Raw genomic sequence first — 17,742 nt, forward strand, 5'->3', positions numbered from 1 at the left:
TACGGGAATAATCATGACTAGAGGTAATGAAAGGCTGATTTAGCACAGTGGCTGAGGTAACAGAAAGGAGGAAACTGCTGGGAGAAATACCACAGAAACAGGGCTGATTGGATTCTCAGTATGAGAGAGAAGAAGGACATGAAGAGGACCCTGAGGTTTCAATTCTGGCTGGTGCTGATGTCATTAAGCAGGACAAGGAAGACAGAAAGAGAAGCAGACTTGCAGAGAGATAAGGGAGCCAGAAGTTAATACTGTTTTTCTTCCATTTTAGAAGCCAGCTCTCACCAGTGACAGGGACCAAGCTCAGGCAGCAGCTAGGGGTGGCTATTCTAGTTCAGATTAGGTCAGAGGAAAGACATCTATGTATGTGCCCACATGAATCAAGTCAGGTTTTTCCATCCTCTCAAGACCGTAGAACTTTGACAGAGGTTTAAGATAGCCTAGAGGGAAAAGGTGGTTGGAAATGATGGTTTGTGGTGGGGGTGGGTATTCAGCAGAGCTTTCCTGGACCTAGGTGGCCTGAAGATTCTTGACTGTGTGACACTGTTGTTGATCAAGGATTCATCATGACATAACATCACCTTAAAGCAGAACCCAACATCCCAGGGGACTTAGCCTATGTTAATAACCCACTTGCTAACCCCCTCCCTCTACAGCGTGGTTTCTAAGGTTCTTTCCACCGGAAGCTATGACAAAAGGAAATGTATGGGTGGGGAGGGGTTGTGGGAGAGTTGTTCAGGGTTCTGACACAGACTACACCCAGAGAAAGAAGAGCAAGTGCCATGTTGAAGCCATTATTGCCATCTAGAACCTTCTTACTCCTTCAGCTGCTTCTGCTGGGGGTAGGGTGGAGCTCCAGTGGGAATGAAGACACCAGCACTGGTAGGAAATCTAGGACCAGACGGGGTTGTTGAAAGGAAGGCTATGGGGAAACGGCTAAACAGAAGAAATCTGGAGCCTGTTAGTGGCCACTATAATGACTCTAAAAAGACGCGTGGGGTGGGGGAAGGGCTCTCTGTCTCACTACTGCTTCTTCTGACTAAGATTTTTTTTTCTTTCACTCCACTACTACATTTTCTTCCCATACTTAGATTTTTTTTTCTGACTTCTACAGGTCCTATTCCGCCCCTCCCGCACGTTCAATGCTTTGTGTTCAATGTTGAGTATATAAGTTGTACTTGGAATAGCAGTTCTATGTCCCAGCCAACCAATTTGACTCTGCACTATAGGTAAGAGAGGCAGGAGGGGTTAGCACAAGAAGGTTGAGAAATTGGGCTAGCTGAGAGACTGTGTGGGGGCCAAAAATGAGGGTAGCCAGTTTCTCAGGCATCCTACTAGTTTCTCATGGGGTAAGTTGTCAGCTCAGACCAGACAAGGCTGGGCTATGGGTATATGCAGTACCCACATTTGCCCCATTATTCTTCCTTGTAACCCTTCTCTAGGTACCAGAAATTTAATGATAAATTCCGGGAATGCAGCCACTATCTGTTCTCAGAAGAGATTACTTCTGGCTGTCAGATACAAGAAAAGAACATCGATCTCTACCACACATTTGTTGTCCAGCTCCAGGACCCCCAGAAACCCCAGAGGAAGGAACAGAGGCTAAACCTGCAGAATCTTGGTAATCTAGAAAGAAGTGGCCAAGAGGCCAGGGAGCTTAAGGACACCGGAGTTTATAGATTGTTCTTTCCTCATTGTTGGCCTTGGACAGAAAGGAGAAGATAGGGGTTTGGGATGGGGAAGGGGGGAGGAATAAGGGGAATTACCTCCAAGATCCTGACTTGTCTAGGCTAGGGCAATGACCACAAGCACACATATCTCCAGTGATCCCATGGGCTCCGGAGAATCTAACACTTTACAACCTGAGTGAATCCCAGCTAGAGCTGAGCTGGAAAAGCAGCATCAAAGAACGCTGTTTACAATACTTGGTGCAGTACCGGAGCGACCGAGATCGAAACTGGATGGTGAGTGACTTGGCATTGTGGATGCAGTAGCTAAGGCCATGCAAGAGGAGAAAGGATTCAACTACTCAGATATAAGAACCTAATACTGAGTCCTAGTTCTCTGCCTCCCAGCTCTCTGTCTATATTTTCATTTCCTTTTCTATCATCACCAGTGAGCTTTTACTCTGGCTTTTCCCAGATGTGATCAGGAAGATCATCTTCTTCCTGATGCCAGACATAAAGGAAGCCAGCGAGTAGATCTGGAGGGGAGAGCTACTTCTGAGTCAAGTTAGACAAGGGAGCAGTGTGTTGTGATTAGTCAGGAGAGGAGCAAAGTAGAACTGGGAGAGGGACCAGAACCAGTTTCTTGGTGTCTGTTTGTTTTTCCATAACTGGGAAGAACAAGAATTTAGAAGACTCAGAAGATGACATTGAGGTATAGGCAAGGATGTTCGCATTCTCTCTTCCTTTACAAATAACTCTCTTTCCCTCACCCTTCTTCTCCACAGGAACAAAGAGTGGATCATGAACCCAGATTCTCCCTTCCTAGTGTGGATGGGCAGAAACTGTACACATTCCGAGTTCGGAGCCGCTTTAACCCCATCTGTGGAAGTACTCAACACTGGAGTAAATGGAGCCAACCAGTCTACTGGGGAAGCCACACTACAAAGGGTAAAGTCACCCAGATACATGACCTCTAAATCATTAACGTAGTACCCCAACCTTTGTAACACACTACTACTATTGTTTGCTTTATCTCTATGCCTAAGCCTCTACTTCCCCTCACTTTTTCAACTCGATCACTATGAAGCAGGGTTTTCTATGCAGGGATGAGAAGGAGGTGCGGCCAAAATAGGAGAGTGAAGGCCAAAGGGTGCTTCAGGAGAATATGGAATGTGTGATGGGATCAGTAAACAGGCATCTCTACGGCCAAGGGACCAGACAAACCGGTTATCAGGCATTTGTGAAGCCACCAAGAAGACCACCCGCTGGTCACCTGGAACCACCTGCGAATTCCCTGGGTCACCTTATCAGAGAACTCCTGGAGCCCCTCCTCCCTCTCTCTTTTTCTCTTTCGCCTCGTCTCCCCTTTCCCTTCCTCTAATAAACCTCCCACGTGCAACTGGTCTCGTGGTGTGATTTGTGAACCCGCCGTGTAACTTTCACAGCCGCACATTTCCTAACCATGTGTGGGAGGTCTCTACGGGATTCCATAGAGTCGGCATAGTGAGGATGACCTTGGATCTAGGCTGGCCTCTTTAATTTGGTTTATTCATCTGTAAAATGTAGATAAACATTGTTCCTCCCTCTTAGGAGCTGTGTGGAAGGAAAGTCAGCATAAGGATTGTGTTTGGCATGGTGCCTGGCATCCATGTCTTTTGAGTGCCACACATGCAGGGCTCGTTTTCCTTTCTTTTTTCTACAGAGAATCCCTCCGTGTTTGTGCTGGAAGCTGTGTTCATACCTGTTGGCTCCATGGGATTGATTATTACCCTGATCTTTGTGTATTGTTGGCTGGAACGGTGAGATGTCAGGACGCCCTTAAAATAAGGTGGGGTGAGGGGTTACTTCAGGATCTCCAGGGTAGATCATCCAAGAGCTATGATGGGGTGCTAAGAGGAAGCTATAGGTTCCACGCTGGCCAGTTGGATAAAGGGTAGTAAAGAAGCTTTCATTTAATGCTTCTGCTCCCTCTTTTTCTCCACTCAGGGCAATGCCTCGAATTCCCACCATCAAGAATCTAGAGGATCTGGTTACTGAGTACCACGGAAACTTTTCGGTGAGAATACTGCCATATGCATATTGCAGGTTATCAACTGCCAACTGCCAGCCAGCAAGACAGAATGTGAGGGGGGCAAGGTAGAGGGAGGAGGGGCCTGTACCATCAGGATGTGGCTGACCAAATGGAGGGTGGGCTAGGCAGAGGGAAGGAGCAAAAGACAAATGGAAATTGTGGTCTTAGGAGCCCTGGAGCCTGGATGATAGCCCTTCTGGAATCACAATGGTTGCAGGGCTGTGAGAGCTCCCTTGGCCCAGAGCCTGGGTCTTTTGCTTCCTGCCCTTAATTGACCTCTGACCTGGAGATATCTGTCTTTAGGCCTGGAGTGGTGTGTCTAAAGGGCTGACTGAGAGTCTGCAGCCAGACTACAGTGAACGGTTCTGCCATGTCAGTGAGATTCTCCCCAAAGGAGGGGCCCTAGGAGAGGGGCCTGGAGGTTCTCCTTGCAGCCTGCATAGCCCGTACTGGCCTCCTCCATGTTATTCTCTGAAGCCTGAAGCCTGAAGCCTGAAGCCTGAGCCTCAATCCTTTGATGGAACATCAGAGTCCTATAGCTCTAAATGATTCTAACTTCCCCCTACACATCTCACCCATCTGGATCCAGTGCCCATTGGCTCCCCCTGTGGCTAATTTTCAATTTCATGTCCCATGTAACTGCTCCTCCATTCCATATGCTTTAGTTGAGAATGCCCCTTTTCCTTCTTCCTTGTACAAGCCCTCCCCTGCTCAGTCTAGCACCTCCCACTTTATTTTGGAGACGGTCTCACCCTATAGCGCAGGGTGGCTGAAAACTCACTGTGTAGACCAGGTTGGCCTATAATTCACAGGTAATCCTTCCACCTCAGCCTCCCAAGTGTTGGGGTTATTGGCATGTACTACTATGCCTAGCATGGCCCTTCTCTTTTACAGGATCCTTCCTCTCCTTTTCTACCTACCATTCAATTGTTCCTGAATCAATGAAAAATAAAGTTTCTACCAATGATCATCAAAAATGTCTGTTGTGGGATTGGGGAGCAACCGAAAGTTAGAGTGCAGTGAGGTTGGGAGGAATTTTATAATATAGTCGTAATGTAGAAGCAAAGGTACCACAAATTAGCTAAAAGAAGTACTGTTCTGTCTACTTACTTTTCTATGGTAAATCTCTGTGCTCGGGCTCGTTCTACGGGCCAGTTTAGAATTATATTTGCCATGTTGTTCCAACTCCTAGAAGCTCTTTCAGAGTTCCGACCCAGTGTCTTCTCTCATTGGCTTTACTCTACCTTCTATTGTATGTATCACTTCTGACCTCACAATCCTTTAACTGCAGCCCCTGGCCCCTCCCCCACAGATGTTGACCATCCCCAGATGCCAAAGACTCTCCTGTCTGCTCTGTCTGGACCACCTTCAACTTATTAGCTACATCTGTCCCTTCAGTCCTCCAACCCCATTGGCCCCCTCAGATCCCTGGGGCCACTAGAACACCTTTTTTCTGCATCATTCACCAGGGACTGAAGAGTGCGATGATCTTGGTAGCATGTTTATCTTCGTCCAACATGGAGGTGATGGGCAGCACAGAGCAACACTGTGGGGATGGACATGGGCAGGGTTGAGGATAGCTCAGCTCACTGATGGGATGGAACTAGAGAAGGGCCTGCATACCTCTATCCCATCTCTTCTCAGATAATGAACAGTTTCTGCTCAATACCAATTGCTCTATCCTTCTCTTGCTCCATTACACCAAAAAGAAAATGGGATTACGTAAAACAGGTAAGTGGCTTGGGGAGGAGTAGTGATTGAATTTCAAAAGCAGCAAGCTGCTTCTTGTCTCTAAGCTTTCCTCCCAACAAGAAGGGTTATCCTCATATCCCTAAACATTCTTCAAACCCATTCTGTAGAGGACCACTGGCCCTTTTTATTCATAATTCTCTGTTCTTACCTATCTCAATTACCCTGTGGCCTTCCTCTAGACATCATTGATTTTTGTGATGAAACGGGGACCATGAAGTTACTCTTCCTGTCGAAGACACCTGGAGACTATGCCAGCAAATTCCTTACACCTAGAAATACCTACTACATTTGTAAAGTGGAGCGTGGGGCACCAGGTAGAAGTTTGGAGGTGTTCTCTATAGATCAAGTCCCTCAAGGTGGATTATGAAACTTGTCCTTAAAAAAAAAAAAGCAAGGCAGCTTTTTTAGCACTCAAGGAACTAAGGCAGGAGGACTGAGAGTTCAAGGGCAGCCTTAGTTTCATAGCAAGACTTCATCCCAAACACAAATACCAGAAAAACAACAACAAACAATATAAAGCAGGGCTGGCATGTAGCTCAGTTGGCAGAGGGCTTGCCTAGCATGCATGAAGTTCTGGGTCTCATCCCTAACATGGCATAAAGTTGGGTATGGTGGAGCATGCCTATCATCCTAGTGGAAGCAGGGGGATCAGAAGTGCGAGGTCATCTTTATACGGAAACTTTGAGGACAGCCTGGGTTGCATAAGACCTTGTCTCAAAGTAAATAAATACAATCTTTAGAAATGGAGGTAAGGAGGCTTGAAAGTTGGAGCCATCTTGGGCTACATAGTAAGACACTGTCTCAAAAGAAAACACTACAGTGTGGAGCCAGGAGTGTTAGGAGTTCACATGGAACTTAAGCTATATGGAGATCCTACCTCAAGACTCCAAAAACAAAATAGTAAGTAGGACATCCTCAGCCAGATCCAAATTGACTATATTTAATCAGCTCAAAGAAAGGGCACTACAGCCTGGCCGCGGTGACATACACCTTGTGGTCAGTCTGGTCTACAAAGTAAGTCCAGGACAGCCAGGCCTCTGTTACACAGAAAAACCCTATCTTGAAAAAACCGAAAGGGGGAAAAAAAAAAGGAAAGGAAAAGGGCGCTATTTTGATGACAGTAGTTAGGTACATATATACTATGCCATCCTATTTCATCCTAGGGTGTATGGAGTTCTATGCCAAGGCAAGGGAAAAAGTATACCAGTTCAAGGTGTTTAGTGTTAGAATCCTGAAATCTTGGCCTTCAAAAGGGCAGGGACTTTGTATGTATCAGGGGCTGGAGAGAGAGTAATGCTATGTTTACAGGTAACAAGATTGAGAATCCCTACAAAGCTATTGTGCCCCTCCTGAAGAATCCAGAACCTCAAATAGTTGGTAAGGCATCTGGTGGGGGAGGTAGGACCTATGAAGAGGTGTACATAGCTATGTGCTGGGATTTTTAATTAAAGGCAGCCAGGGCTGAATGTGGAAGACTGACAGAGAAGGGGGCAGTATGAATGTTGGGATGGGGCCAGCATAGCGTGGTAGGTGGGATCATAGGAGCTTATGAAAAGGGGGACAAGGATCTCGGTAAACTTTAGAGGGTCTGTCTAGTTTAAACCATGTGAACCATACATGCCACTCTCCTCACTTCCTTGCCATCTTCTCTATCACCCTGGCATGGCATCCTCTCATCTAATCTGACTGGTCCACTGAATGACAGAGAATGGGTTCCATCTCTGTTCCTCTGAGGGACTGGTGCTTTTTCTTGTTTTCTAGACGCCCTTCGCACACAATGTGAGTTCTTAGAAAGAAGTCGAATAAAGATGCTTAAAGCTCTAGAAGCTAAAAGATTGGCAGCCATGGAATCCGTTGTAAATATCCCAACAAAATCTCCCAAGAGTGGTGTACAGCAGACACCCAGCCCAAGCGGGCAAATGAAGGTTCGTGCATTGCTCGAATTTAGAATTTCCTTTCTCAATCTGATGTCTATGTTCACCACCTGACTCCAATCTCTTTTCTTTCCTTTGGCCCTAGACAGTAGAAACCTTTCCCTGCAGAGCCTCTACATTAATATATTTTTTTCTTTTCTAGTCTAAATCTGCGCGGTCAGATGACGATGGGCCACCTTCCAGCCGCAAACCAGTCTATAAGACTAGAGCAGACTTTGTCAAGAGACACCGTTAACTCAATAAAGTGACCAAGTGAGAGCAGCAACTACCCGGGGGAAAACCTGAAATTACTGGATTTTAACAGGAGGTTTCTTTTTCTAGAAAGACTCCTCCTAGTATCTGCACAAAGGCTTCCGTAGGCTGCAGACACCAGGAAGGCTGAGGGTGGATGGGAGGAACAACAGAGAGGGCTGGAGCGAGCACTTGGGTGGGTGGGGGTGGGGGTTGAGGAAAGACTGTGAAGTCTGGCTACTAGACTTTCAGTACAATGAGCCTTTGAGGTCCAGAGAAGGGGGTGGGGTCTTCTCAAACCAGAGTAACCTACCTCCCCTCGGAGGAGGAGGAGGCCTATCTTACAGCCGCCTACTCCTGCTGGGTTGAGGTGTCCCTCCCCCACCACTCCATTACCTCCCAGGCTGAAATTTCCCCACCTCCCAGCCTGCGGGCAGTCCCTCCCACCCGCCCTTCAACTAACTGCCCTTCACCTTTCTGCCTGCCTCCATCCCCCATGTTGGAGGAGGGCAGCAAGACAGCAGAAACCAGAAACCATATCTGATTATAGACATTTATTGAACTCATTTATTGATTTGACACACTTCCCCACTCCAATCTAGCACATGATACAATCTGGGCAGGCCAGGCGCTGACACAGGAAATGATGGGAACCCACAGCAGGGGTGGGGGAGGGGACAATGCAAAGGACCCTGGGGGAGGGGCTGCTTAGGGGCTTGGGTGGAGGAGCCCCAGATGGCCTCTCTGGCAGGTGCTAGTAAACCTGATCCACATTCCCCCATCCCTGCTCATTTCCCAGACCCTCAGCCAAACTCCCCATGCTCCCCCTTCCCTGTTCCTCTCCACAGCCCTGCCAGCCACTACAGTCTTCCACATAACCCTGGCAGTCTAGGACTAGGAAGAAGGGCAGGGACAGCTGTCCCAAGTCTTGAACAGGGAGGTCTCTGTACCTAACTTTACTACCCTAAATCCTTCTTCTTTCACGCCCCTCCCAGGCCCCAAGGCAATTCCAGGCCTTGGATGCTCTCTCTGGTAGCACTAACCCGTGCTGGTCAAACAAAGAGTGTGCTTGCCCCCCAACAGCACCCTCTTCTAGGCACAAGTGAACAGAATGCGGGAATCTGGCTTAGGCTTCTTTCTTTAAACTCTAACCTAAGTATGCATAGAGCTTTTTCTAGACCTGGTCCAAAAGGGGAGCACTTTCGTCCAGTCACTCTTGCTACCCAGCTTCCTGCGTCTCTTCCATAAAGTCTGTAGTGTTTGTACCATGTCACTATGACAAAGCCTTCAGAAAGAAAAAAAGCATACTCCCCATCACTAGCACCTCACCACTGTTAAAAATCTCTATATTTGTGTTTCTATTTCTTTAAAAGTTTATAAAAAGCCTGTCTGTTATCTGCATCCTTCCAAAAGTGATTTGGCCTGGTGAGCCACTCCAGTGCTCAAAACTTGGCCCTTCTAGATCCCCTACCCAACTCCCACCCCACTGCATAAAAATCCAGGCTCAATTTAGCCTGGCCCAGCTCTAGTAAGACTCTACAAAAGAAAAAAAAAAAGAGTAATCCTGCTCCCAAAGGCAGGGTAATAAGGCCACTGGTGACTTCACATTTCCAACAGCATTGCTGGCCCCTGCTACAAGGCCTAGGAGGTGGGAATGGGGAGATCAATGATGGCTCTCAAGAAAGGGCCATAATTATCCCCTAATTGGCACAGTGAGAATAAGCCCTCTTCCCTTCTTCCTCCTATCACTCTCCTCCACAATCCCCATATGCCAAAGCATTATCTTTATAATTTCTCAACACTCTATTGTGTGACCACCTAACCCTAGCTCTAAAGCAGGGCCCCAAACTCCTGGAGAGGGCTCAAGGGGGAAAAATGGATGAAGGCAGGCCTGGCTCCACCTCTACCGCTGAAGCAGGGGACAAAGCTTCCGGCTGTGACTCAGGGATCTGTGGGAAAAAGAAATAAAGGACAAAATAAAAGATTCATTTGGGACACCATTCAGATTCATACCAGAGGTAGGTATTCCCTCACCTCCACACAGCCCTCCCTTCCGTGATGAGGAGCCCGGAGGTCCGATCTAGAAGTTATACTATTCTAATATGACATCCTTTCTCCAACTCCCCAGGAACTTCTATTATCTGCTACAAGGTTCTCTCTGGCTCATATCTTAGAATTAGCAGAGCATTCAAGAGCAAAGATGCTGTAGTGATTAAGAGGTGTTATACCTGACTCAAAGTTGAAGTCCAGTCCCTCACCACCATCCATGAGGTCACTGATGATGTGATCCATGTCGCACTCCAGGTCCTCTAGATACATATCAAGATCTAGATCCTGAGGCATTCTGTCATGGCTGGTAGCTTCAGTAGGAGACACGAGCACAGGGTTTCCCAGGACTTTAGGGATGGGAGCACCTGCCATGATTGGCGGTGGTGCCATCACAGAAAGGCTGGGAACCAGGTTGTTGTGACCTGGACCTTCTAGTGGCTTAGGACATAGGCTAACTCCTGTAGCCAGCTTGCTAGAGGAAGGCATTCCTCCCAATAACAGAAGTGTAGGAGCCTGAGACAGAATTGGATCTACTTGGGTCATGAGAACATCAGCAGGAGGTGGTGGTGTATCAGAGTTGAGCAGGGCCTCTAGAGACTGGGAGCTTGAGAAGCACCCTTCTCCTGCTGACAGAGACCCATCTATTGGGCCAAAAAGGGAGGCACCGTAGCCATGTAAGGGGCCAGAAAGCCCAGGATGCTGCAAAGAGAAGCCAGAGAGACTGCTCCTAGACAGCAGGGAATGGGGGGATGCAAGATTGAGCCCATCTAGCAGCTCTAGATCTTCACTGAGGGTGGGAGGGACCCCCGCTGCATAGCTGCTGGCTGAGGCTGGCATTTCCTCTTCTGATAGCACCTCAGACTCTGGCCCCATGGGCAACAGCCGAGTGCTGATAGTGCTAGCATTTGAACTGCTTCCTGGACGGAAGGTGGTCCACACATCAGCTTCTTCCCGATTTCGAGGACAAGTGCTGCTTGACCACTTGGCAAAGTGGCCCAGAGGGCTCCTTGGAGTGGCACCTTCAGGTGGAGCTGGCAGGACAGATGGCTTCTTCTTGGGGCCTCTATTGCGGCCCCGGAGCACCTTGCTGCTGCTATCCATGGAGGCAGCCCTACGGCGGGGTGCCTTGCCACCCTTGCCGCCCTCTGGGTTCAGCATCCACCAAGAGCTCTTGCCAGTGGCCTCATTGTGAACTTTGATGAACTTGCTGTGCAAGGACAGGTTGTGACGGATGGAGTTCTGGATGGGACAGAGGTAGGAGAAAAGGGGCATGAGATATGTTTAGGGGAGGTTGGTAGCCAGCTGTTTAATCTAAGGGAGGGCTGGAACACAGCAGAAGCTCAAAAGTCAAATCCAGGGAGGAAAACTAGAGTGTGGCGGGAGAGAAGAGACTATACCAAGTTGCCAGGCCCAGTGAGACCTCCACATTTCTCAGTACAGGAAGACAAAGTAACAACCTACTTTCCAAAGAGAGCCAATATCCACCCTAGAAAAGTTCCTCTCAAACCTCTGGGTGCAGTGTTGGGTTGGTGGGCACCGGGGAGTACTGTTGATGTAGAAAAACTAGGCTCAGATAGGAAAAGGCCTTCCATAGTTCCATTCCTTTCCTGATGTACAAGGTCGGGTACAGGATGGTGGCCATACCAGTCCAGGAATGACCAGTCATGGGCCAGTTCTCTCAATCTGCTAGAGGGCTGGAAGTTCAGCACAGCTGGTGCTCCATTCCTCATTGGGCCTTTAGGTCAACCAGATAACTCTCTTGGATTAGATCTGAGGCTGGGCCTTTAATTCTAGCATTCAGAGAGGCAGAGGCAGGTGGATTTTTGTGAGTTTGAAGACAGCCTGGTCTACAAAGTGAATTCCAGGAAAGCAAGAGCTATAGAGACTGACCCTGTCTCAAAACATCAAAAGGTGCAGCAGTCTTTTTATTGCCAGTTGGGACACACTCCACACTTTCATGAGGTATAATTTCTCTGTCCCTTTTTCCTAGGGAGGTTTCCTTCTCTAAATTCTACTGGATGCCAAGCTTAAATCCTGTGTCTCTTAATAAAGCATCTGCTTATCTTCTATAGCTAAATTTCTTATGTAGTGTTTTTATCTGTTTCCCACAATTTTAATCAATATGGCACGGTTTATGGTTTCATGTAATTAGCCTTGTCAATTGTAACTACCAAAGGTACATAACTGGTGACATTCAGATAAATATATCCCTTTTCCTCTAGTAGCCTTGGGGGCAAGATGGAGGGTACGGCTTCTTGAGCCCCTACAGCAGCTTGTTTTTACTGGCTGGTATATGCTGTCTGTGGAACCTCCATCAATTTCCTCCCTCTTTCCCTGTTTTAACCCCTTGGAAGTCTTCTAAGAATTTGAGCATATTCTCTGTACCCTAAAGGTCGTATGACCTCCCAGAGGGAGCTCTTTAGTTTAAAAATACATCCAAGAGGAAGCTGAAGCATGCTAGGAGCCACTAAGAAACTGAGGCTCTAGACAGTGAGAAATCATTTTCCACTGACTGGTAAACAAATAAACAGACAAAAAATAAAAACGTTTTCGTCTTAGTCCCAGTACTCATGGAGGTAGAGGCAGCCAGATCTTTGTAAGTTCGAGGCCAGCCTGGTCTACAAGGTCACTCCAGGACAGCCAAGTCTACACAGAAAAACTCTATCTCGAAAAATAAAAATAAAAAAAAAAAAGAAAAAAAAAGAAAAGAAAAAGCAACCCTTTTCTCGAAGAGCTTGGCTTGAGCAGCCTCTTGAGTCAGGGTCCTTTAGAGAAAGGCTTCTTTGCCTCACTGGGCCCATCTATCCACCTTCCAGCTCTCAGTAACTGAGCAATATTTCATCTTTTGGGTCTGTGATTTCCTCCTTTCTTTTCTCCAATGCTGGGTCTACTGAAGTGTGTGTGCACATGCTTGTGTGCGAGTGCACAAGCGTTTATGTCTCTGTGGTGTGGGTCAAGCCCAGAGACTCACTTATATTGTGCAAGGGATTGACTACAGAGCAACACTTCTATCTACATTCCCTCTCCGTTAGGCCTTGGAACAAGCAAGTGGGAGAGGTAAATTCCCAGGTGTGTGTGTGTGGGAGGTGGCTGATAAACTGCTCACTAAGCCACCTAACTTAAGCATTCTTGTTCAAGTGAGTGCCGCCCCCTGGTGGGGTGGGAGTGACCTTGGCACAACACCAGGGAAGTAAGTATGAAGCTTCCTGCTGGGGGGGGGGTTGGAAGCTCTAGACCCCATCTAACTAGGTTTGGCACTGAAACCAAGCCATGCTTTCCTTAAAGAAACAAGATCTTTGGCAAAACTTGCATTCAAGTCTTCATTCTGATGGTAGGCTAATCACCTAACCTCCATGCGCCTTAATTTCCTCATATGCAAAATGTGGACTCTCAGAACTGTCTCGAAGACTAACAAAAAAAAATGAAAAAAAAATCTTAAAATTATTTCATGGATTGTGGATTTAGCTTAGGGGAAACCACAATGCCCTGAGTTCAGTTCTCAGAACCAAAACAAAAGAAAAAAAAATTCATCAACTATAAAGGCTGTGATACGTGTCAATCATACTCCCACAATATAATAAGCATGCGTGGTCATTCTACCCTGGAAAATCAACTTAAGAGAGAAGGAAAACAGCTGTGCAGGCTGGGTTCAAGGAGGGAAGCTCTTTGTGAGCTTCATATTGTGGCATGGCAGTCTACACAGAAATAGTGCCAAGGGTCTCGGTCAGCTGTCCCATCTTCTGTTCCTTCTGGCCCCTACGCATGCTGCTGATCTGCTCCCTCTAACATCTATGGGAAGATATTCTACACATTCTGTCCGCTGTACTTGGAACACGAACCCTAAACACCTACAGAGGTACAAGGCATTCATAGGGGTTGAACGCTCTGATTCCTTAGTTTTGTGATTAGACCCTATATTTCTCTGGCAAAGTTTTCAGACTTATTGATAGCCGATGCCTCCTTTCTCCATGAATAGTATTCCTCAACAACAAAGACTTTCCCCGAGAGTTTGAATAGGTCCTTACAAGGAAGAATTTTTGACAGGAGAGGGTAAACTGAGGCACATAGCTGCTCACATCTTTTTTCCTTAGTGCACAAGGTCGGCTACCTCTATCCTTGGATACCAACCACTTTTTCCCCCCTTCACCGCCCACTCCCTTTTGGGCACAGCAATCCTGTAACAGTTCCTGTTCACTGAGGTATTGGGAGGCAAGCACGGAATCCGAGTAATCCCGCAGGAATGGGCCAAAAGGTGTTGGGTGGGAGGTGAAGGAGGAGGGAAGGCTAGGTGCGGGTGGAGAATCCACACAGTTCCTGCTGTACATAGGATAAAGACTTCTCTGTGGGAATAAATGTGTGGAGCAGCTCAAGCCAAAGTGCTGACTAGCGAGTAGAGAATTCTATTTTCCTCAGAGCAGGGACAGTGTCTTATTCATCGCTGATCCTCCTGCTCCAAGCTCAGAGTGTGGCATATACTATGTACTAAGTAAATGTTTGTCTAACTGAAGATTGAAGGTGGATCTTTGGGCTTTCCAAAGTAGTGGAGAGTCAGTAACGGGGCCTCCCGGAGTGAGAGTAACCAAAGGGTCCAAGGGTGGATTGTGTGAAGTTAAGGGTCATACTTACCTTCCATCCTGCCGAGCTGTTGCTGTCACCCTTGTCCTTGAAGTAGGGCACCGTGCGGACCATCCATTCGTAGATCTGGGCGAGTGTCAGCCGCTTCTCCGGGGCGCTTTCAATGGCCTGGCTGATGAGTTCTGCATATGACTGATTTCCCCAGGCATTCCGGCGGGAGCCTCCCTTCCGAGGACCTGTTACGGCCCCCAGGATTCCCGGCTGGGGGACCCCTGCCGGCTCTGGGAGCCGAGGGGGCAACAGGGTTGGTTCGGAGTGTCCCTCCGAGTGTACCTTCTGTCCCAGACTGGGCTCCACCTCGGACGGCTCCTGTGGCTTCGTTGCGAATTCTGGTCGAGGAAGGGGCCAGGTGCAGGATCGCGGACGGCTCTGGGGTTCGAAGTCGGGATCGAGGTCTATGATCGCAGCAGCCTCTGTGGCTGACTTCTTATTCTCTGGATCCATACGTGGAGTTGAACCTCTGCGGCTCAGAGTTCAGTGGAGCCTGCCACAGTCCCTCACCATGCCTCCCCTCAGTGGGGAAGCAACGAGGTCCAGGAGGCACATTCCTGCCAGTTCTCAGAAAGTCACGAACTCAGGACTCTAGCCCCCAAACTGTCCCTTCCACTCAGTTCTCTGAGCCCCTTCCCGACTACAGGGTACAGCTTCAGAGTAGCGCTCTGAAGCACCACCTGTAACCTCCGCCTAGCGAAGGCACTTTCCGCACCGTCTCTCTCAGCTTCCTGCTCTTTTAAACCTGAGGCACCATATCCCCCTCATACATTGCGCTCCCATCACCGAACGCCTCCTTAGCGAAGTTCCCTCCCCCTTTCAAGTTGCTGCCCCCCGGACACTCCTCCCAAATTTCTTCCACCGGGATCGCTGCCCTCCCCCACGCCCCGCTCCAGGGCTTCTCTTATCCCTCCCCTGGCTCCCCCTCCCCCCCGCCTCTTCCCCCCGGGTCACTCTTGATAGGGTCAAGGTTCTCGCGGCCACAGCCTCCCTAACTCCCGTACTGAATCCCCTATCGGACCCCCCCCCCCCCCCCCCCCCCGGGTTTCCCTTTTGTTTTGCTCCAAGCAGCAGCCCCCGCCTGACGTCTCTGTTTACCACTCGCAGGGGCAGCCATCTGCGCACGCGCCTCGAGAGCCACTTGGGAAACGCAGTTCTTCGATCGTGCCACCCTGGTCGGTCTCCGGGACTACATCTCCCGTCCTACCTAGCGACGTGGAGTCCGATAGCAGCAGCAGAAGAGCTGCGCGTGGCAGGATATGGGGAGGTGGAACTTTAATGATTAGAGGTCGCCGTCCAGGGCTATTTCTTTTCTTAAAAATCATTTTCCTCATTTCTTCCCTTGCTACCCTCCCCCTTGAATTTCAGTATCGCCCAAGTGACTATTTTGAGAGACACTAGACTTTTCCGTCTTTCTGTTAAGGAAGCAAAATGAAAAGTATTGTCCCTATAAAAAGCAGGAAGAGTATCGAGAAGTAGGGAACGGAATAGAAAATAAGATACATTCACGCTGGGGGACTGAGAGGGGAGTTTCGGTAACCTTACAAATGGTGTTAACTAGTTGTGGTGCTTTCTCCCATTCCCTCCACTCTCCATGTACAGTTCACGGATCTCAGTTTCCTTGGTCAGCTCTGCTGGCCTCAGAGAGATGGATATTTTGTTTGTTCTGATCTTCCATGGCTTCTCATTGAACAAATCCCCACTGACCTTAAAAAAAATCTCTTCCTGCACCTCCACCCTTACCCTCTAGCTACTCTTAACTTCTGAATTTGGTTAGAGGCTGTTCTAGGTCTGCGTAGCCTTCTTAGTCACATTTACCGTCACCTTTCCACTTCTGTAACTTGCTACTTCCAAATCGCAGACAACTGCGTTTAAGGGCCTTAACTTGGTGGCGCATTAATCCCAGCACTCAGGAGGCAGAGGCAGGCAGGTCTCTGTAAATTACAGGCCAGCCTGGTCTACCGAGTGAGTTCTCGGGAGAGCTGGAGCTACTTAGATCTTGTTTCCAAAAATAATAGTAAAATAAAATATAAAATAAAATAAAATAATAAATGATAAATAAAATAAAACCCAAAGAAACAAAACAAAAACAAACCAAAAGAAAGCAAATAAAAACCCCTGTGTTTAAACAGCAATATAATCTTTTTATTTTTTTTTGTTTCTTTGGTTGGTTATTTGGTTTTTCGAGACAAGGTTTCTCTATGTATTCTTGGCTCTTCTGGACTTGCTTTGTAGACTAGGCTGGCCTGGAACTCATAAAGGTCCAGCTGCCTCTGCCTCCCTGAGTGCTAAGATTAAAGGCCTGTGCCACCACACCCAGCTGGCAATATAATCCTAATTCTACTTTCTTTCATTCATCTCCCCCACTCTACCCCAACTATATAGTTTATGTTTTATATTGCCAATGAGGTTACCTTTCTAAGAAACACCTGGTAATTAACAGCTATAACATGAGCCAGTCACTGATGTAATTGCTTTACCAATTCTTTTGGTCACTGTTCTATTGCTGTGAAGAGAGTCCATGACCACAGCAATTCTTACAAAAGAAAGCATTTAATTGGGGACTTGCTTACATTTTCAGTAGTTTAGTCCATTATCATCATGGCGGGGAGCATGGTGGTATCTGTGTCGATGGAGCAGTAACTGAAAGCCATATCTTGGTCTGCAGATCTAGACAGACTATGTGACACTGGGCCTACCTTGGGCTTTTGAAATTCTCCAGTGGCATACTTATCCAACTGTGGCACACCTTATAATCCTTTCAGTTAGTGTCATTTGCTGGTGACTAAGCATTCAAATATATGAACATATGGTGAGCATTCTTACTTGACACACTATACCAACGTTAGCTCACTTTCTCCTCACATAACCCTGCAAGGTAGATACCACTATTATATCCATTTTAGAGATGGGAATGCTCATGATCTCAGAGATCAAGGGACTGACTCAAGGAAACAAATTGGTCTAAGAGTCCAGAAAACTGATGTCTGTCTCTTATACATTATCATATACTGAAGTTCAAATTGTGGTACAGCTCTTCAGATTCAAGTCACACTTTTCGTGTCTCGTCTTTCACCTAAGTACACTAACTTTGAAACAGCTAGAGTTTCCTTCCTATTTTCTAGAAATACCACCACCTTATACCTTTCCCTTTGCATCCTGTTTGCATCTTTTTTGTTGTTTTGTTGTTGAGGTTTTTTTAACAGAATTTTTTTTCTGATTTTTTTGAGACAAGTTTTCTGTGTGTAGCCTTAGCTATTATGAAACTTACTCTGTAGACCATGCTGGCCTGGAACTCACAGAGATCGCCTGCCTCTGCCTCCCTGAATGCTGGGATTAAAGGCATGTGCCACCATCGCCTGGCTCTTTTTTTTAAAATTATGTGTATGCATATGAATGTGAATGTATGAAT

The 17,742-nt window shown here is 47.4% G+C and overlaps 3 protein-coding genes across 3 annotated transcripts; 2 read left to right on the forward strand and 1 right to left on the reverse strand.

The window, feature by feature from the left end:
- Positions 1 to 759: 759 nt before the first annotated feature.
- Positions 760 to 4,694, forward strand: Il2rg (interleukin 2 receptor subunit gamma). Its single transcript, XM_055605081.1, has 8 exons — positions 760 to 882; positions 1,115 to 1,229; positions 1,443 to 1,621; positions 1,825 to 1,964; positions 2,453 to 2,615; positions 3,370 to 3,466; positions 3,654 to 3,723; positions 4,042 to 4,694. Exons 1-8 carry the CDS (start codon positions 783 to 785, stop codon positions 4,225 to 4,227), a joined length of 1,050 nt encoding a protein of 349 aa, XP_055461056.1. The 5' UTR covers positions 760 to 782; the 3' UTR covers positions 4,228 to 4,694.
- Positions 4,695 to 5,236: 542 nt separating this feature from the next.
- CUNHXorf65 (chromosome unknown CXorf65 homolog) lies at positions 5,237 to 7,659 on the forward strand. Its single transcript, XM_055605043.1, has 6 exons — positions 5,237 to 5,261; positions 5,383 to 5,469; positions 5,670 to 5,804; positions 6,799 to 6,867; positions 7,252 to 7,415; positions 7,567 to 7,659. The coding sequence occupies exons 1-6, from the start codon at positions 5,237 to 5,239 to the stop codon at positions 7,657 to 7,659; spliced, it is 573 nt and encodes a 190-aa protein (XP_055461018.1).
- Positions 7,660 to 8,194: 535 nt separating this feature from the next.
- Foxo4 (forkhead box O4) lies at positions 8,195 to 15,203 on the reverse strand. The gene is made up of 3 exons (XM_055605102.1): positions 14,331 to 15,203; positions 9,884 to 10,943; positions 8,195 to 9,604 (listed from the first exon to the last, which is right to left on the reverse strand). Exons 1-3 carry the CDS (start codon positions 14,781 to 14,783, stop codon positions 9,597 to 9,599), a joined length of 1,521 nt encoding a protein of 506 aa, XP_055461077.1. The 5' UTR covers positions 14,784 to 15,203; the 3' UTR covers positions 8,195 to 9,596.
- Positions 15,204 to 17,742: the final 2,539 nt, after the last annotated feature.

The sequence above is a fragment of the Psammomys obesus genome, unplaced genomic scaffold (genome assembly GCF_907164565.1).
Source record: "Psammomys obesus unplaced genomic scaffold, mPsaObe1.curated_primary_1811, whole genome shotgun sequence".
Classification (NCBI taxonomy): domain Eukaryota; kingdom Metazoa; phylum Chordata; class Mammalia; order Rodentia; family Muridae; genus Psammomys; species Psammomys obesus.